General features: G+C 42.1%; 1 protein-coding gene across 1 annotated transcript in view; it reads left to right on the top strand.

Annotated features, from left to right (window-relative positions):
* GRIK3 (glutamate ionotropic receptor kainate type subunit 3) overlaps positions 1 to 19,651 on the top strand; it is a 759,616-nt gene that overhangs the window by 708,028 nt on the left and 31,937 nt on the right. The window contains exons 12-13 of the mRNA XM_040424423.1: positions 4,032 to 4,150; positions 11,517 to 11,734. Coding sequence (XP_040280357.1) covers positions 4,032 to 4,150; positions 11,517 to 11,734 — 337 coding nt within the window. The remainder of the gene's footprint in view (positions 1 to 4,031; positions 4,151 to 11,516; positions 11,735 to 19,651) is intronic.

The following is a 19,651-nucleotide window of genomic DNA, read 5'->3' as shown; positions in this document are numbered from 1 at the left end:
CATTTGACCAAGATATTTATCTTACCCAGCATGGGTATATGTAAAATGACACCCCAAAACACATTGCCCAACTTCTTCTGAGTACGGCGATACCAGATGTGTGACACTTTTTTGCAGCCTAGATGCGCAAAGGGGCCCACATTCCTTTTATGAGGGCATTTTTAGACATTTGGATCCCAGACTTCTTCTCACGCTTTAGGGCCCCTAAAATGCCAGGGCAGTATAAATACCCCACATGTGACTCCATTTTGGAAAGAAGACACCCCAAGGTGTTCAATGAGGGGCATGGCGAGTTCATAGAATTATTTTTTTTTTGCCACAAGGTCTCACAAAGTCTCCCTTTCCGCTAACTTGGGACAAAAATTTCAATCTTTCATGGACTCAATATGCCCCTCACGGAATACCTTGGGGTGTCTTCTTTCCGAAATGGGGTCACATGTGGGGTATTTATACTGCCCTGGCATTCTAGGGGCCCTAAAGCGTGAGAAGAAGTCTGGAATATAAATGTCTAAAAATTTTTACGCATTTGGATTCCGTGAGGGGTATGGTGAGTTCATGTGAGATTTTATTTTTTGACACAAGTTAGTGGAATATGAGACTTTGTAAGAAAAAATAAATAAATTCCGCTAACTTGGGCCAAAAAAATGTCTGAATGGAGCCTTACAGGGGGGGTGATCAATGACAAGGGGGTGATCAATGACAGGGGGGTGATCAGGGAGTCTATATGGGTTGATCACCCCCCTGTCATTGATCACCCCCCTATAAGGCTCCATTCAGATGTCCGTATGTGTTTTGCGGATCCGATCCATGTATCCGTGGATCCGTAAAAAACATACAGACATCTGAATGGAGCCTTACAGGGGGGGTGATCAATGACAAGGGGGTGATCAGGGAGTCTATATGGGGTGATCACCCCCCTGTCATTGATCACCCCCCTATAAGGCTCCATTCAGATGTCCATATGTGTTTTGCGGAGCCGATCCATGTATCCGTGGATCCGTAAAAAACATACGGACATCTGAATGGAGCCTTACAGGGGGGTGATCAATGACAGGGGGGTGATCAATGACAGGGGGGTGATCAGGGAGTCTATACGGGGTGATCACCCCCCTGTAAGGCTCCATTCAGACGTCTGTATGTGTTTTGCGGATCCGATCCTTTTATCCGTGGATCCGTAAAAAACATACGGACGTCTGAATGGAGCCTTACAGGGGAGTGATCAATGACAGGGGGGTGATCAATGACAGGGGGGTGATCAGGGAGTGTATATGGGGTGATCACCCCTGTCATTGATCACCCCCTATAAGGCTCCATTCAGACGTCCGTATGTGTTTTGCGGATCCGATCTATGTATCAGTGGATCCGTAAAAATCATACGGACGTCTGAATGGAGCCTTACAAGGGGGTGATCAATGACAGGGGGGTGATCAATGACAGGGGGGTGATCAGGGAGTCTATATGGGGTGATCAGGGGTTATCAGGGGTTAATAAGGGGTTAATAAGTGACAGGGGGGGTGTAGTGTAGTGGTGTTTGGTGCTACATATTGCTGAGCTACCTGTGTCCTCTGGTGGTCGATCCAAGCAAAAGGGACCACCAGAGGACCAGGTAGCAGGTATATTAGACGCTGTTATCAAAACAGCGTCTAATATACCTGTTAGGGGTTAAAAAAAAATCACATCTCCAGCCTGCCAGCGAACGATCGCCGCTGGCAGGCTGGAGATCCACTCGCTTACCTTCTGATCCTGTGAACGCGCGCGCCTGTGTGCGCGCGTTCACAGGAAATCTCGCGTCTGGCGAGATGACGCATATATGCGTGACTGTGCGCAGGGCTGCCGCCTCCGGAACGCGATCCTGCGTTAGGCGGTCCGGAGGCGGTTAAACAGTTCTTTGCTGCCCAGAAACAATGCAGCTGTCTGAGGACGAGCGATGGCAACAGCCATCGCCCCTCTTTATATTGTGGAGCTGATCTCTGTATGTAAATTCACCCCCACTGAACGACCTGCCAGTCCTTCCCAATAATCAGCTGCTCCTCTGGCCGCGTAAACCTACCATTAGATTTGACCCCCGATGCCAATAAATTAATACATTTACAGCTCACAAGCATGGGCGTATCTATAGGGGGTGCAGAGGTACCGGCCCCAGGAGCCTGAGGGGAACCAAAAACACTGGTGCCACATAAGAAGACACCGATATTACAGAAAGTGTATGCTGGTCAAGTTATGCCTCTGACTGGAAGGAAGGGGTTAGGTCAAGAATTTGGCATGGGGAAAGGGAGGTGCTCTTTCAATTTTTGCCTCCGGCAGCACGAAGGCTATGTGCTTCCTTGCCCCTGGCCCAAAGCACTGAGGGATTTGGGGCCCAAGTTGAACTCTTGCACCAGGGCCCATGAGCCTTTAGCTACGCCCCTGCTCACAAGATTATACTGTCATTGATTAGCATATTGGGAGCAAGACTATTGACTCTTATTGCATCGAGGAAGGGCTGCAAAAAATAAAATGCTAGGGGACCACAAAAAATGAAGGTATGCTGTCAGTTTTTGTTTTGAGAGGATATGACAGATCCTCTTTAAGATTAACTACAAGGCCATTTTTACAAAAGTGTTTTGCACATATGTCATCTACCAATGTTGTAGAAGAAATGTTTATCTGCTAAACTTTTAATATGGTGGTATAAAATATTAGCGAATTTGAAATGCCTGGTTTGTGCATCTTTTATCTGCACTCACAGAATGCCTCTTAAAGTCAATGGACAATGGACAGTGCTCAGAAACATCCATCTGTATGATTGGTGTATCATGGATCACTCTGACATTACTAACTTCACATGAATACTCCTCCATTTTTCAGCACTAGAAGACCCTATATATCCTATTCTTTATTCACATAACCACTGTAGCCAGTCACTGGTCTCATGCACATGTAAACACTGAGGCCAGTTATTGGCTGCAGTGGTCACATGAATGATGAGAGGCACCTCAGCAGGTCCCGCTGGGGCCGGAGCAGGGTTATGAGAGGAGCATGACATTTACAAGGTAGCAATGGGTTTTTCTTTTTTTCATACAGTGCTTTGTAGTGATGAGCGAGCACCAAAGTGTTCGGGTGTTCGGCCCGAACACATTGCTGTATTCGTGTGCTCGTCCGAGCACCCGAGTATAATGAAAGTCAATGGGAGACAACCAGGCACCCCCTGCTCGGAAAACAAGAGGGTGTCTGGTTCATAAAAAAAGGTTAGAAATTGATGGAAACCCCATCAAAATGGTTTTGAAACAGCATTAAGAGGATAGCTGGATGCGTCTTAGACTCCACTGTTCATTTGCATGTCTTTCTCATATGCCCATGTTTATGCAAATTAGTTTTTACATGACAAAACTGTATAGAAAGGTTATTGAATATTATGTGAAAACTTTTTGTCGCCTTAATGATATTGATCTAGGTGTGCAGGTCCACCCAAGCCATCCAACAGATGCAAAATAACTTTGAGGTTTACTGGTTCTCAGTCAGAAGAGAGCTGGTTTGGAATATCTCATAGTGCACGAGGCTGCCATTGTAAGGTGTGCTGACTGTTATCTGTCTCATGGATAGATTGGGCACATACCTGGCTTTTGGCATACAGCCTTTGTGTGGTTGTCTATTGTATGTCATACATAATAGGAGTCTAAGACGCATTCAGCCATTCTGTTAATGCTGTTGCTAAACCATTTTGATGGGGTTTCCATCAATTTCTAACCTGTTTTTATGAACCAGACACCCTCTTCTCTTCTGAGCAGGGGGTGCCTGGTTGTCTCCCATTGTATTAAATTGTATTCGAGCACCCAAATTATTCGGCTGAGCACTCGCATCTGCCGAGCATAGCGAAGGTATTCGGCAAAGCATGCTCGCTCATCACTAGTTCTTTGCTATCTGGGAATTAAAAAAAAAAATCTTGGGAAAACCATTTAAATACACAACTAAGAAAGTAATTGCAACATTATCAGTGGAGGAAGCTGCTGCAAACACAAAATAAGCATTTTTTTTTATATTCCCTCTTTCAGGTTTAGTCCATACGAATGGTACGATGCTCATCCATGTAACCCAGGAACTGATGTTGTGGAAAACAACTTTACTCTTTTGAACAGTTTTTGGTTTGCTGTTGGTGCATTAATGCAGCAAGGTAAGGCATTATGTCTTATGTGACTGTTTAATTTTTGTGTTCCTTCAGATCTCCAAAACAAGAGGTTTGACACATTTTGACAGCTGTGAGATAAAAAAAGGAGTAGAAAATTGTGTAAGAATTCATGTTGTCATCTTCTTGTCACAAAACTCAGAGGAACTTTTTCCTGATTTGCTATCATTGAAGAGCAGCATATATTGTATATTTTATATGTGCCCGTGTATTGTCTCCAACAACAAGCAATTCAGTCGTTAGGAAAAAAGAAGACATAAATCACTTTGGCCCAGATTCATTAATTCTGTGGATAACATAAACTTAGGTTGTGTAGACCTGGACTGGGTGAAAACGTGGCACAGGGAGAAACACCTTTGTTTAGCTCTACACCAATTATTGGTTGGCTTACTTTAAGACAGGATTTTATGGCAGAATTGTGGTGCATTTTTGTAGCAAAATGGCATGTCTTAGGCCCAACGGATTTCCCTCTAAGCCCCACTCCTTCTAGCTTAGCCATGCCCCACTCTAGCAAGTTGTCAAAAAGTGTAAAAACCCTAGTTGCACCGAAATTCTGTCCATTTGCGCCACTTCTAGGCGTAGACGCATTAGTAAATCTGGGTTAGTGTGTCCTTCATAGGACAACATAGTTTCTATCATATGCCCTAAAAAGTGGTCAGCTATCCCATTAACCTGAAGGGGTTGCATAATGGGAGGGGCTGAACGTGTGGTTAATGTGTGCATGTTCCCTTCAGTATAGCAGCAAGACCCCAATAAACTGAGAGTAAAACGATACGGAAGATTGGATGCGTGACTAATGAGGTAGACTGTAAAGACATACACTCCAAGGAATTGATAGTAGGACTGGCACCGTCACCTATAACTTTTGGCATCCCCTTTCCCCATGAAGAGTACTGTCATACAGTGTGCAAATAATCATACAGCGGTTCAATATCAACACACAGTTTTGTGGCCAAATAACAGTGCGAAATGTTTGTCAAATAACCTTTCCATACAACCTAAATAATAGTACAGTATAAAGTATAATGCTGCTAAAGTAGTATACGTAACGGTGCTTAAAGGGGTCCCCCGGTCCAAACCTAAAAATTGCTGGCTAAATCTAAGGCTACTTTCACACTAGCGTTTTTGCTGGATCTGGCAGGGTCCAGTAAAAACGCTTTTGTTACTGATAATACAACCATCTGCATCCGTTATGAATGGATCCCGGTTGTATTAACTTTAACATTACCAAGACGGATCCGTCATTAACTCCATTGAAAATCAATGGGGGACGGATCCGTTTTCTATCGTGTCAGACTGTGTCAATGAAAACGGATCTGTACCCATTGACTTGCATTGGGGGTCATGCTGGATCAGTCTTGCTCCGCATCCCAGGACGGAAGGCAAAATACAACATGTTGCGGTTTGCTCTCCCGTCTGGGAAAGCAACTAAATGGAACAGAATGCATTCTGGAGCATTCCGTTCTGTTCAGTTCAGTTTTGTCCCCAGTTTTGTCCCCCGTTTTTTTCCGGTATTGAGCCCTTATGACGGAACTCAATACCGGAAAACTTAAAAGCTAGTGTGAAAGTACCCTAACCTGTGGAGGGAAGGTTAGTGGCCTTTTACTTACCTTCCACAGTGCAGCCAGTTTGGTCACGTGGTCCCTCCAGATGGATTTTCTATCTTCCAGCCAAAGTCCGTGTTCTTCTCTTCCTTTCTCCAGCAGGAGACATCACCGCCTCCTGCTGGAGAAAGAACCGGCCGGAAGTCTTCACAGAGCACTAGGCTGAATGCTAGTGCGCATGTGCAGGACCGCCGGCCGACCGTCAGTCTCTGTATCGTACAGGCTTGCTGTACAGGAGTGACAGCATAGCGATCAACCACAGAGGCTGATCTCTATGCTGTGCATGTCACAGTGGGCACTTTGGATGGCAAACAAGGGGTCATTGAATGGCAAACAAGGGGTCACTAGCAAACAAGGGGTCACTGAATGGCAAACAAGGGGGCACTGGATGGCACAAGGGGGCATTGGATGTCACAAGGGGGGCACTGGATGCACAAACAAGGGGGGTACTGGATGGAAAACAGAGGGCAATGGATGGCACAATGGGGGCAATGGATGGCACAATGGGGGAACTGGATGGCACAAATGGCGCAATAAATGGCATAAGGGGGCAATGGATGGCAGAATGGGGCAATGGATGGCACAATGGGGACACTGGATGGCAAACAGGGGCACTGGATGGCAAACAGGGGCACTGGATGGCAAACAAGGGGGCACTGGATGGCACAAGGGGCAATGGATGGCACAATGGGGGAACTGGATGGAACAATGGACGGCACAATGGGGGAACTGGATGGCACAAAGGGGGCAATGGATGGCACAAAGGAGCACTGGATGCCAAATAGGGGGCACTGGATGTTACTGTTATGGGCGCACTTTGGATGTCACTGTTATGGACGCACTGTGGATGTCACTGTTATGGAGGCACTGTGGATGATACTGTTATGGGAAGACTGTGGATGTCACTGTTATGGGGGCACTGTGGATGAAACTGTTAAGGGAACACTGTGGATGAAACTGTTATGGGAACACTGTGGATATCACTGTTATGGGGACACTGTGGAAGTCACTGTTATGGGGGCACGGTGGATGTCACTGTTATGGGGGCACTGTGGATGTCACTGTTATGGGGGCAATGTGGACGTCACTGTTATGGGGCGCTGTTGACGTCACTGTTATGGGGGCACTGTTGATGTCACTGTTATGGGGGCGCTGTGGACGTCACTGTTATGGGATGCACTGTGGATGTCACTGTTATGGGGGCACTGTGGATATCACTGTTATTGGGGCACTGTGGATGAAACTGTTATGGGAACACTGTGGATGAAACTGTTATGGGAACGCTGAATATCACTGTTATGGGGGTGCTGTGCACGTCACTGTTATGGGGGCGCTGTTGACGTCACTGTTATGGGGGCACTGTTGATGTCACTGTTATGGTGGCGCTGTGGACGTCACTGTTATGTGAGGCACTGTGGATGTCACTGTTATGGGGGCACTGTGGATATCACTGTTATTGGGGCACTGTAGATGAAACTGTTATGGGAACACTGTGGATGAAACTGTTATGGGGCAAGGTGGATGTCACTGTTATGTGGGCACTGTTGATGTCACTGTTATGGGGCAATGTGGATGTCACTGTTATGGGGTGCTGTGGATGTCACTGTTATGGGGGTGCTTTGGACGTCACTGTTATGGGGGTGCTGTTGACGTCACTGTTATGGGGCACTGTTGATGTCACTGTTATGGGGCACTGTTGATGTCACTGTTATAGGGGCGCTGTGGGTGTCACTGTTATGGGAGGCACTGTGGGTGTCACTGTTATGGGGGCACTGTGGATGTCACTGTTATGGGGGCGCTGTGGATGTCACTGTTATGGGGGTGCTGTGGATGTCACTGTTATGGGGGCGCTGTGGACGTCACTGTTATGGGAGGCACTGTGGGTGTCACTGTGGATGTCACTGTTATGGGGCGCTGTGGATGTCACTGTTATGGGGTGCTGTGGATGTCACTGTTATGGGGGTGCAGTGGATGTCACTGTTATGGGGGTGCTGTGGATGTCACTGTTATGGGGGTGCTGTAGACGTCACTGTTATGGGGGCACTGTGGATGTCACTGTTATGGGTGCTGAGTATAAGTGATAGGGCTCGTGCACAGAACTGTATCTGTTTTGCGGTCTGCAAGTCGCGGATCTAGTAAATAAGGTTACTGTCCGTGTGCGATTCACATTTTTTTTGCAGTCCCATTGAGTTCTATGGGTTTCAGATATGCATTATGAGGACCAGAATAGGACATGTTCTATCTTTCGCAGAACTGACATACGAATGTGGAAAGCACAGGAACGTTATCAGTGTATTTTTTACATCGGTACGTCAGTTCCAGCAAAAACAGAACATGTCTTATTCTGGTCTTCAAAATGAGGACCTCAAATCCATGGAACTCAGTGGGTCTGCAAAAAATGTGGATCGCAAAATGGATACGGTCGTGTGCATAAGGGTTTAGATACACAGCTCAGCAGGCTGTATCATAGAAGATGGCATTAGATATACACTTCAGCAGGCAGTATCGCACACAACAGGATGTGTATCAGGCACACATAGAGGATAGGATTAGATACAGATGTGATTGGATACACTTGCTGATTCAAGCTGTTTTTCACACTCTGGAGATGGTGAGAGAAGAGCCTTTCAGTGATGGGATTAGATACACCGCTCAGCAGGCTGTATCACACAGGATAGGATTAGATACAGATGTGATTGGATACACTTGCTGATTCAAGCTGTTTTTTACACTCTGGAGATGGTGAGAGAAGAACCTTTCAGTGATGGGATTAGATACACCGCTCAGCAGGCTGTATCACACAGGGTAGGATTAGATACAGATGTGTTTGGATACACTTGCTGATTCAAGCTGTTTTTCACACTCTGGAGATGGTGAGAGAAGAGCCTTTCAGTAATGGGATTAGATACACCGCTCAGCAGGCTGTATCACACAGGATAGGATTAGATACAGATGGGATTGGATACGCTTGCTGATTCAAGCTGTTTTTCACACTCTGGAGATGGTGAGGGCAGAGCCTGTGGATGGTCAGTGATGGGATTAGATACACAGCTCAGCAGGCTGTATCACACAGGATAGGATTAAATACACATGTGAGGGCAGAGCCTATGGACAGTCAGTAATGGGATTTAGACACTGGGTGAGAAGTAGATGCATGTCTGGGTGTAGAAAGATGGACACAGGAGTTGTAGTGAGTGTGGCTGCTGCAGACAGAGCAGAGTGGGGGGCGTGTCCAGCCTGTGACTCATCACTGTGCAGTGCAGCCAGGATTGTGTATCAATAAAGTTATGTATTCAACAAAACAAGAAGGGGAGAAAGATCTGCCAGGATAATCTGATGTCTTCCAGGGGGGAAGGAAAGCTCAGAAATGAAACACAGGTATTGGGGGCATATGTATGCATGGTGAGGGGTGTTAGGAACATATAGAAAGAATTTTGATTTTGGGATCGGACAACCTCTGTTGTTGTTAAGTTTTATCAATTTAAAACTCTGCCCTTTGTAGGTTTAGGAACCTTGTGATTGACAGCTAACTCTGTATACATAGTAATAGAGTACAGACTGTCATCCATTGACCGGACAACCTTTGACTACAGTAAATCACCATATCATGCTTAAATAAAAAGAACACAAATTAGAAAAATAACATTCCTGAAATTCCTAAATATCATCATCAATGTCTATATAATGCTAAAATTACATTACTATAAGGGCTTATTCACATCTCTGCAGATCACAAATCTGTGCTGTCCATGTTCTCCATGTCCATAAGGAATTGCGAAAACCATGGACCAAACACGGATGACATATGCGTTCAGTCTGTACTTTAAGGACTTATGCTAGGAGATGCTCAGGAAATCCCCTTTTCTTCTTAGCTATGTACATGGGAAACGGACGACACATGGGCTAAAAAACAGACACACAAACCAAAATAGACTTTCATGGACATCTTCACAGTTGAAACACTGACCATTTTTTCAGTGACGTCAAACAAGTACAGGCATGTGAATAAAGCCTTAAAGTTCTGTACATAAAAGTGTCTGTGACATTATGATAAGCAAGTCTACCTCAAGGTGTAAAAAACCTAGGTAACAGAATGGAAACCACGGTGATAGTAGCTGCCTATGTTCTACACTCTCTCACCTGCTCTTGAAAGTGACCATATACATATACCTACAGTACATACATAACTTTTACATGCAGGACGTGAAAGTTGAGATCCATAGCATTGCTAGTTAGAGGAAGTGTGTCATGTAAATTTCACTGATATAACTACCAGCAATTGCCATCAGAATGTTGTAAAAGCATTATAGCCTTACCAGGAAAAGCATATTTAATCCTATGAAAAACGACTCCCAAGTGCCCAGCTGGGCAGGTTTTCCTTATCAATGTGCCCATGCCCGCTCCCCTTCCCCGGTATCTGCTCCTTCCCTGACCTCCCAGCATTGCAATTTACAGTAGTGTGGGTTTAAAGCTCATGACCACGCACTGTACCTGTACAACATGTGGTTATCAGGTTATAGGAAATCTGTCCCCTTGTACAGTACACACAGTCCAATTTGTGGACAGTGTGTTAAAGAGCAGGAGGAGCTGAGCAGATTTATCAATTTAAAACTCTGCCCTTTGTAGGTTTAGGAACCTTGTGATTGACAGCTAACTCTGTATACATAGTAATAGAGTACAGACTGTCATCCATTGATTAGGACCGCCTACTGGAGATATAAAAAATATATACATTACAGTGAATTAGAATATAGAATATTATGATTTGCTATATATATATTAGATCTCGTTTTTGCCCTCTGTGTGTCATCCTTATTCCACAGATACTGCTCAGCTGAAAATTAATTTCCAGAGCATCTTCTATCAATGGTCCGTGAAAAACCACTGACAGAACACTGATACTATCCATGTTGTGTCAGTGGTTTTTCATAGACCCATAGACTTTAATAGGGGTCTTTGGTCCGTATCACAGACCAAATTAGTGCTTGTTCCCATGATTAGTGAAAATACTAAGCAAATAAATGCACTTCGTGTGCCATAAGTCTAAGGCCTCATGCACACGACCGTAGTTCGGGTCCGCAGCCGAGCCGCAGTTTTTGCAGCTCGGGTGCGGACCCATTCACTTCAATGGGGCAGCAAAAGATGCGGACAGCATTCCGTGTGTTGTCTGCATCCTTTGCTCCGTTCCGTGGCCCCGCAAAGAAAATATAGCATGTCCTATTGTTGTCCGTTTTGCGGACAAGAATAGGCATTTCTACAATGGGCCGCCCGTTCCGTTCCGCAAATTGCGGAAGGCACACGGGCGGCTTCCGTTTTTGCGGATCCGCGGTTTGCAGATCGCAAAAAAAGGAACGGTCGTGTGCATGAGGCCTCAGGGGAAAATTTATCCCTCAAAATTTAGCAGTTAATAATTGTCTAGTAATGATATAGTAAAGTCCATTTTTAGGGAAATTAATCATTTTAGAGTACATGCATGTGTGCTTTCCCTATCATAGGTCTTTTATGGTGTACTATGTCATATGTTATCTGACCTAGTGTTGTGTGCCAATTTTGCCTATCTTTACAAATTTGACCTATTTTATGTAAGTTTTATTATGCAGTTTTTAAATACATACTTTTAAAAGGAATATTTTATATATATATATATATATATATATATATATATATATATCTTTATTATGAAGAAAAACAGTGTATGTTCTATAAGAGAATGAATGGCTGGCACAATTACAGTGATATTTGTGTTGTAGGATCTGAACTAATGCCAAAAGCTTTGTCGACAAGGATTATTGGTGGCATTTGGTGGTTTTTCACTCTTATCATTATATCATCCTACACTGCCAACCTTGCTGCCTTCCTCACGGTGGAGAGGATGGAATCTGCCATCGACTCAGCAGATGACCTGGCAAGGCAGACAAAGATAGAGTATGGAGCTGTCCTTGATGGCGCAACAATGAATTTCTTCAAGGTAGGAAATTTCCTTAGTCTTTCTTGTGCTGCATTGCAGTTAGTTATTTTAGGTGAGCTTCATTTTTCAAATATATTCCAATGTATGACATATATTTTTTACTATATAGTATTTCAATTTTTCTGCTTTTAAAACAGATAGTGAAACCTCCTAAAATAGTTATTACTTTTCATTTCCCATATGTCTACTTCATGTTTGGATCATTTTATAAATTACATTTTCTTTTTTTAGGCCGTTAGAAGGCTTAGAAGTTTAGAAGCAAATCTTAACATTTTTAAGAAAATTTCCCAAACCCAATTTTTAAGGACCAGTTCAGGTCTGAAGTCACTTTGTGAGGCTTACATAATAGAAACCACCCATAAATGGCCCCATTTTAGAAACTACACCCCTCAAGAGATTCAAAACTGATTTTACAAACTTTGTTAACCCTTCTATGTTCCACAAGAATTAAATTAAAAATCAGATGAAATGTCAGAATTTCACTTTTTTGGCAGATTTTCCATTTTTTTCAATTTTTTCACAGTAACAAATGGTTAAGAGCCAAACAAAACGCAATATTTATTACCCTGATTCTGTAGTTTACATAAACACCCCATATGTGGTCGTAAACTGCTGTATGGGCACACGGCAGGGCGCAGAAGGAAAGGAACGCCATATGGTTTTTGGAGGGCAGATTTCAATGGGATAATTTTAAGTTGCCATGTCACATTTTAAGACCCCTTGATGCACCCCTATAGAAGAAACTCCAAAAAAGTGACCCCATTTTGGAAACTATGGGATAAGGTGACAGTTTTGTTGGTACTATTTTAGGGTACATATGATTTTTGGTTGCTTCATATTACACTTTTTGTGAGGTAAGGTAACAAATAAATAGCTGTTTTGGCATAGTTTGTATTTTTGTTTTTACAATGTTCATCTGACAGGTTAGATTATGTTCTATTTTTATAGAGCAGGTTGTTACGGACGCAACAATACCAAATATGAAAAAATTTTTGGTTGCTTGTTTCAGTTTTATATAATAAAGCAATTTTGGAAAAAAATATTTTTTTAGTGTCTCCATATTCTGAAAGCGATAGTCTTATGTAGGGGCTCATTTTTTTCAGTATGAGATGATGGTTTTATTGGTACTATTTTAGGGTGCATATGACTTTTTGATCGCTTGGTATTACACTTTTTGTGATATAAGGTGACAAAAAATTGCTTTTTTGACACTGTTTTAATTTTATTTCCTTTACGGTGTTCACCTAAGGGGTTAGGTCATGTGATATTTTTATACAGCAGGTTGTTACGAACGTGGCAATACCAAATATGTCTATTTTTTTATTTATATAAGTTTTACACAATAAATGCATTTTTTAAACAAAAAAATATATGTTTTTGTGTCTCCATATTCTGAGTGTCATAGCTTTTTTATTTTTTTGGCGATTGTCTTAGGTAGAGTCTAATTTATTGCGGGATGAGATGATGGTTTGATTGGTACTATTTTGGGGTGTATGACTTTTTGATCGTTTGGTATTACACTTTTTGTGATGTATGGTGCCAAAAAATTGATTTTTTTTTTACACCGTTTCTATTTTTTTTATGGTGTTCATCTGAAGGGTTAGGTCATGTGATATTTTTATATAGCAGGTTATTACGGACATGACAATACCGAATATGTATACTTTTTTTAATTTAAGTTTTACACAATAAATATGTCTCCATATTCTGAGTGCTATAGCTTTTTAATTTTTTGGGCAATTGTCTTAGCACAGTTGTTTTAGCATAGTTTTTATTTTATTTTTTCTATGGTGTTCAGGTGAGGGGTGGATCATTTGACCCCCACCAACCAGATACTGATGACCTACCCAGAGAATAAGTCATCAGTTCCAATAAATCTCAGAAAACCCTTTTAATGAAAAGTTTTGATGTAGGTTTTGCTTCACTGTTCTGGTTTTCTACTGATATTCAGCCAGAAGGCACTGATATTAGATTCTGCTCAAATACATCAGCATAATGATAAAAGCCCAAATGCAATTTTTTTTTTCCTCTGCTGCTCCATGCTATGATCCCATATTACTTCACATCTCTACAATGTACCATTATTCTAAACCACTTCCTACTTTTACAATGTATAAAAATAAGGGAACAACATTCTCAGAAATCATAGTACCTTTGAACATTTAGGGAGGTCAATGTACCCAGTCTCTCTGTTGTTGAGAGGTTGTTTCAATGAAAAACCCTGATGTGAGAACCCCTTGAAACCTTTGAGGCATAGAAGCTATTGTTATACATTCAATGATGAACTTCATCTGAAAAGAAGTTCAATATTAAAAAAAATAATAATAAAGATCATCCATAAGATACTTCATGAAACCTAAATTTGGCTAATGAAACATAATTTTGGCTACAAACTTACTGAAACTATGTCAACACTTTTGCCACTAATATATTTTAGATTTAGTTTGCCGAAATAACATGTTTAGAAATCTCTCCATGTAAGTTAATAGCCACTGTGCACCTAACCTTGTATGTTCACCAAGGGTGCAACTTTTGCATTTAAATATAAATGCCAAAATTGTCTACATTTTACAATTTTGATTATTTGATCATTTGTGTTAATGATTCATAGATATGTCCTGTTGCAGTGAGACACAAAACTGTAGAAGAGGAAGACATCCAGCAATCAGGAATAAAATCCAATAACTTTGTTTGGGACATATAGAATTTTTTTTATTCAGGTTGTCAAATATTTCTGTGCCAAATAGTCTGTGCACTAAAAGAGAATTTTTTCTAACTTCAGAGACCCTAAGGCCCCTTTTACACGGGCGTTGCGGATTGGGGCCGAATGCGTTCAGGGAAAATGGTGCGATTTTGACACTAAAACAAATCAGTTTTCACTGCAATTGCGTTTCATGTTTGCGTTTTTTCCTCGTGGGTGCAAAACATTGTAATGCGTTTTGCACACGCGTGAAAAAAAATTGGCATGTTTGGTACCCAGACCCGAACCCGGACTTCTTCACAGAAGTTCGGGTTTGGGTTAGGTGTTGTGTAGATTTTATTATTTTCCCTTATAACATGGTTATAAGGGAAAATAATAGCATTCCTAATAAAGAATGCTTAGTACAATAGGGTTGGAGGGGTTAAAAAAATAGTATAACTCACCTTAATCCACTTGATCGCACAGCCCGGCTTCTCTTCTGTCTTCTTCTTTGCTGTGCACAGGAATAGGACTTTTGATGACGTCACTGTGGTAATCACATGGTCCATCACATGATCCATCACCATGGTAAAAGACCATGTGATGGACCATGTGATGAGCGCAGTGACGTCATCAAAGGTGCACAGCAAAGAAGAAGACAGAAGAGAAGCCGGGCTGCGCGATCAAGTGGATTAAGGTGAGTTATATATATATATTTTATTTTTTAACCCCTCCAGCCCTATTGTACTATTCATTCTGTATTAAGAATGCTATTATTTTCCCTTATAACCATGTTATAAGGGAAAATAATAATGATCGGGTTCCCATCCCGATCGTCTCCTAGCAACCGTGTGTGAAAATTGCACCGCATCCGCACTTGCTTGCGGATGCTTGCGATTTTCAAGCAGCCCCATTCACTTCTATGTGGCCTGCGTTGCGTGAAAAACACAGAATATAGAACATGCTGTAATTTTCACGCAACGCACAAGTGATGCGTGAAAATCACAGCTCGTGTGCACAGCCCCATAGAAATGAATGGGTCCGGATTCAGTGCGGGTGCAATGCGTTCACGTCACACATTGCACCCGCGTGGAAAACTCGTCTGTGTGAAAGGGGCCTAATACACTGCCCTATGTTTGTGCAGTGCAAGCGCACATGGATGAACTCATTCAAAACTAATTTGCACTGGCATGATTGCACAGGCCGATGCAAACTTTAAATTTGGGAGGAAAAAATGTGTTAGCAGTCCTTCCTCTTTCATTCTCTTCTATTCATTATTCGCAACACATCCCTGAATACATAGGGAGATGTGCTGCCAATAATCGGGCATCTTTCATCCTTAGTAAGATGGCAACCAGCAGATGGCCGAGGTCCCATCTAGCTATGTAAAAGGAAAATTTAAGATGTTGTCGCTCTTGGAAGATGAAGAGGAAAAAAACATAAATGCAAACAAAAAAATTGTCCCAGTTCTTAAGGGGTTAAATATGATTTGGATTAAGATAAAAGAAGATTGAATGCTTTCCAGCTGTACTTAGCAAAGGGTAGCTTTGCATTCTGTTGACTTGTCTTTATTCTCTAGGGGGTCTGAGGAGTAACGTTGTTGCAGATAATGTCTATTATATGCATCAGTGGCAATGGAACTTGGTAGAGATTCAACGTCAATAAACTATATCATCAAAGTTCTGCAGCTTGTCTTATTAGTTTTAGGAGACCCAAGATAAAGATACTGAAGTTCAGAGGTCCTGGTGAAAACCCAGTTTTATGGCTTTGTACCACAAGTCAGTTGCTAATGTACTGTCAAGTCTAAGAAAGATATGGCTTTAAAGAAAAGAAACAATATGTTGATATTGATCAAGGTGGAATATAACATAACATAGCATACCAATGTCTTTTCTTAATTTCCAAAAACCATCTTCAAGGACACTTCAACCTCCATATGTGGCAGCATTTGATAGCATAATTGCATTTCTTAAAGATACATTTCTTTAAGGCAAAGTATAGATTTGAATGGCAGACCTACCAGTGACACATTGTGAGACAGTTATGCTTCTGTTTTACTTAATAGAATATAATTATTATTTTTTATTCTTTCATAACATCAGCTTCATGTGTACTAAAAAGGTGCAGTATACAGCTTTGTAAAAAGATAAGGACTGTTTAGAAAACTGATCCTTAAAGGGGTTCTCCGGAAATTAAGAAAATGAAACTCCGTAAATATTACTTTATTATAAATATATTCCCAAATACCATTCATTAGTTATAATTAGGGATGAGCGAATCGACTTCGGATGAAACATCCGAAGTCGATTCGCATAAAACTTTGTTTCAATACTGTACGGAGTGAGTGCTCCTTACAGTATTAGAATGTATTTGCTCCGATGAGCCAAAGTTATTACTTCACAAAGTCTGGCGAGACTTTGCATAATAACTTCAGAAATTGATTTACAGTATACTGTAAAAAACAATTTCCCGAACTCGGGTTCCATTCCAAGACTTGTTTTGTATAGGGAGCAATGATTAGGAGAAACAAAATGGCCGCTGTTCTATTAGTACACACAAAACCTGTCCAAATTACACAGGAGGACAATTTACTTCACAACACTGAGGTAAAAAGCTGCCTCATCCTCCTCCCTGCTCTATATGTCAGGGATTATGATCCTGAATACAGTCTAATATGATATTTAGCTGAATCTTTGTGGGAATGGAGTTCATGAGGAGACATGAAGTACAGAAAGGATGGACATGACAGACTATGGTAAGTTTTTTAATTTTCTTAATTCCCGGAGAACCCCTTTAAAGAGGAGCTGTCACCTCTCCTGACATGTTGGTTTTAATAACTTGCAATCTCCATGGAATAATTGTGCATCACTATTTCTTTTATGTATTGCCATTTCTCTATTAATCCACAATAAGAAGTGCAATAAAAGTCTGCAATAAAGTTGAAGGGGATGCTACCAGAGGTGTGTCCCTGCACAGTCTTCTACTGGCAACACTGATTGGACAGTGGCAGACTATGAAGAGACACACCCCACACTAGTAACCGTTGGACTGGTAACCGTTGTAGACTGTTGGCAAATCATTCATAAACTTCTGGTAGGAATGATAGAGGACTGAAACAACAGAAATAATCCATAAGACATGATATACCAGAATTTTTATTACATGAGGAACGTAACAAGTTACTAAAACAGACATGTGAGTAGAGGCGATAGGTCCTCTTTGTACATTTATGATATACAGTTGTGTTCCAAATTATTCAACCCCCAATGCTGTAAAGCGTTTTAGGGAATTTAGTGTACATTTGTAATTGTGTTCAGAATGAAATCTTACAAGGACTTTTTAAAGAACCAAATGCAACTAAAATGACATCAATTGTTTTTGTAATACAGTATTAAATGTTTTTTTTTGTGATTTCTTCATTGACACAATTATTCAACCTCTTAAAGACTACCACTCTTAAGAACAGAGGTTCATTCAAGTGTTTTCAATCAAGCATAATAAGCACCAATTAGGCAGATTTAAAAGGACTGTGATACATTTACTGGTGTGTTTACAAACATGGTGAAGTCAAGAGAATGGTCCAGGAAGACAAGAGAAGAGGTGATTTCTATTCACAGGAAGGGCAATGGCTATAAGAAGATTGCAAAGATGTTAAACATACCAAGAGACACCATAGGAAGCATCATTCGCAAATTCAAGGCAAAGGGCACTGTTGAAACGCTATCTGGTCATGGCAGAAAGAAGATGCTGACTTCGACTGCTGTGCGCTACCTGAAGCGCAAAGTGGAGAAAAGTCCCCGTGTGACTGCTGAGGAACTGAAAAAAGATTTGTCAGATGTGGGTACTGAAGTTTCAGCTCAGACAATAAGGCACACACTGCGTAATGAAGGCCTCCATGCCAGAACTCCCAGGCGCACCCCCTTGCTGTCTCCAAAGAATAAGAAGAGTCGACTGCAGTATGCCAAAAGTCATGTGGACAAACCACAAAAGTTTTGGGATAGTGTTCTGTGGACTGATGAAACAAAATTAGAACTGTTTGGGCCCATGGATCAATGCTATGTTTGGAGGAGGAAGAACAAGGCCTATGAAGAAAAGAACACCTTGCCTACTGTGAAGCATGGTGGGGGGTCAATCATGCTTTGGGGCTGTTTTGCTTCTACAGGTACAGGGAAGCTTCAGCGTGTGCAAGGTACCATGAATTCTCTTTAGTACCTGGAGATATTGGATGAAAATGTGATGCAGTCCGTCACAAACCGGAGGCTTGGGAGACGTTGGACCTTTCAACAGGACAATGATCCCAAGCATACCTCCAAGTCCACTAGAGCATGGTTGCAGATTAAAGACTGGAACATTTTGAAGTGGCCATCGCAGTCACCAGACTTAAATCTGATTGAGAACCTCTGGTGGGACTTAAAGAAAGCAGTTGCAGCGCGCAAGCCTAAGAATGTGACTGAACTGGAGGCTTTTGCCCATGAAGAATGGGCGAAGATACCCGTAGATCGCTGCAAGACACTTGTGTCAAGCTATGCTTCACGTTTAAAAGCTGTTATAACTGGAAAAGGATGTTGTACTAAGTACTAAGATTGAATGCCAATATAGTGCCGGCCTTACCGGTATAGGGACAGATTGCAGGGGTAGCAGGATCTTACCTTCCTCGTATCTGTCCCAAACTTTCCTCTCATCCGGTGCGGGTGCCGCAGGACGCAGCTAGCCTGGCTCTGCACGCTGCTTCGTGAACTCACCCACTTCTCGCGGGAGTTGAGGTTCTCTTCCGGGTTAGTCCGATCACGTGATCTGTATCCAACGTAACAGCATAAACAAAGTAACGGTCTTTTCCAGGTTATTAAATATCTCGCATGGCCATGCAGATTATTGCGGAGGTATTTTCTTCTTTATAAATACCTGGGCTGGATCGCTGTTATAAAGAAGAAAATACCTCCGCAATAATCTGCATGGCCATGCGAGATATTTAATAACCTGGAAAAGACCGTTACTTTGTTTATGCTGTTACGTTGGATACAGATCACGTGATCGGACTAACCCGGAAGAGAACCTCAACTCCCGCGAGAAGTGGGTGAGTTCACGAAGCAGCGTGCAGAGCCAGGCTAGCTGCGTCCTGCGGCACCCGCACCGGATGAGAGGAAAGTTTGGGACAGATACGAGGAAGGTAAGATCCTGCTACCCCTGCAATCTGTCCCTATACCGGTAAGGCCGGCACTATATTGGAGACCAGACAC

Source organism: Bufo bufo, chromosome 3 (assembly GCF_905171765.1).
Source record: "Bufo bufo chromosome 3, aBufBuf1.1, whole genome shotgun sequence".
NCBI classification, from domain to species: domain Eukaryota; kingdom Metazoa; phylum Chordata; class Amphibia; order Anura; family Bufonidae; genus Bufo; species Bufo bufo.
Note: the sequence above shows the minus strand (reverse complement) of the source record. Positions and strands in the feature narration are given on the sequence as shown.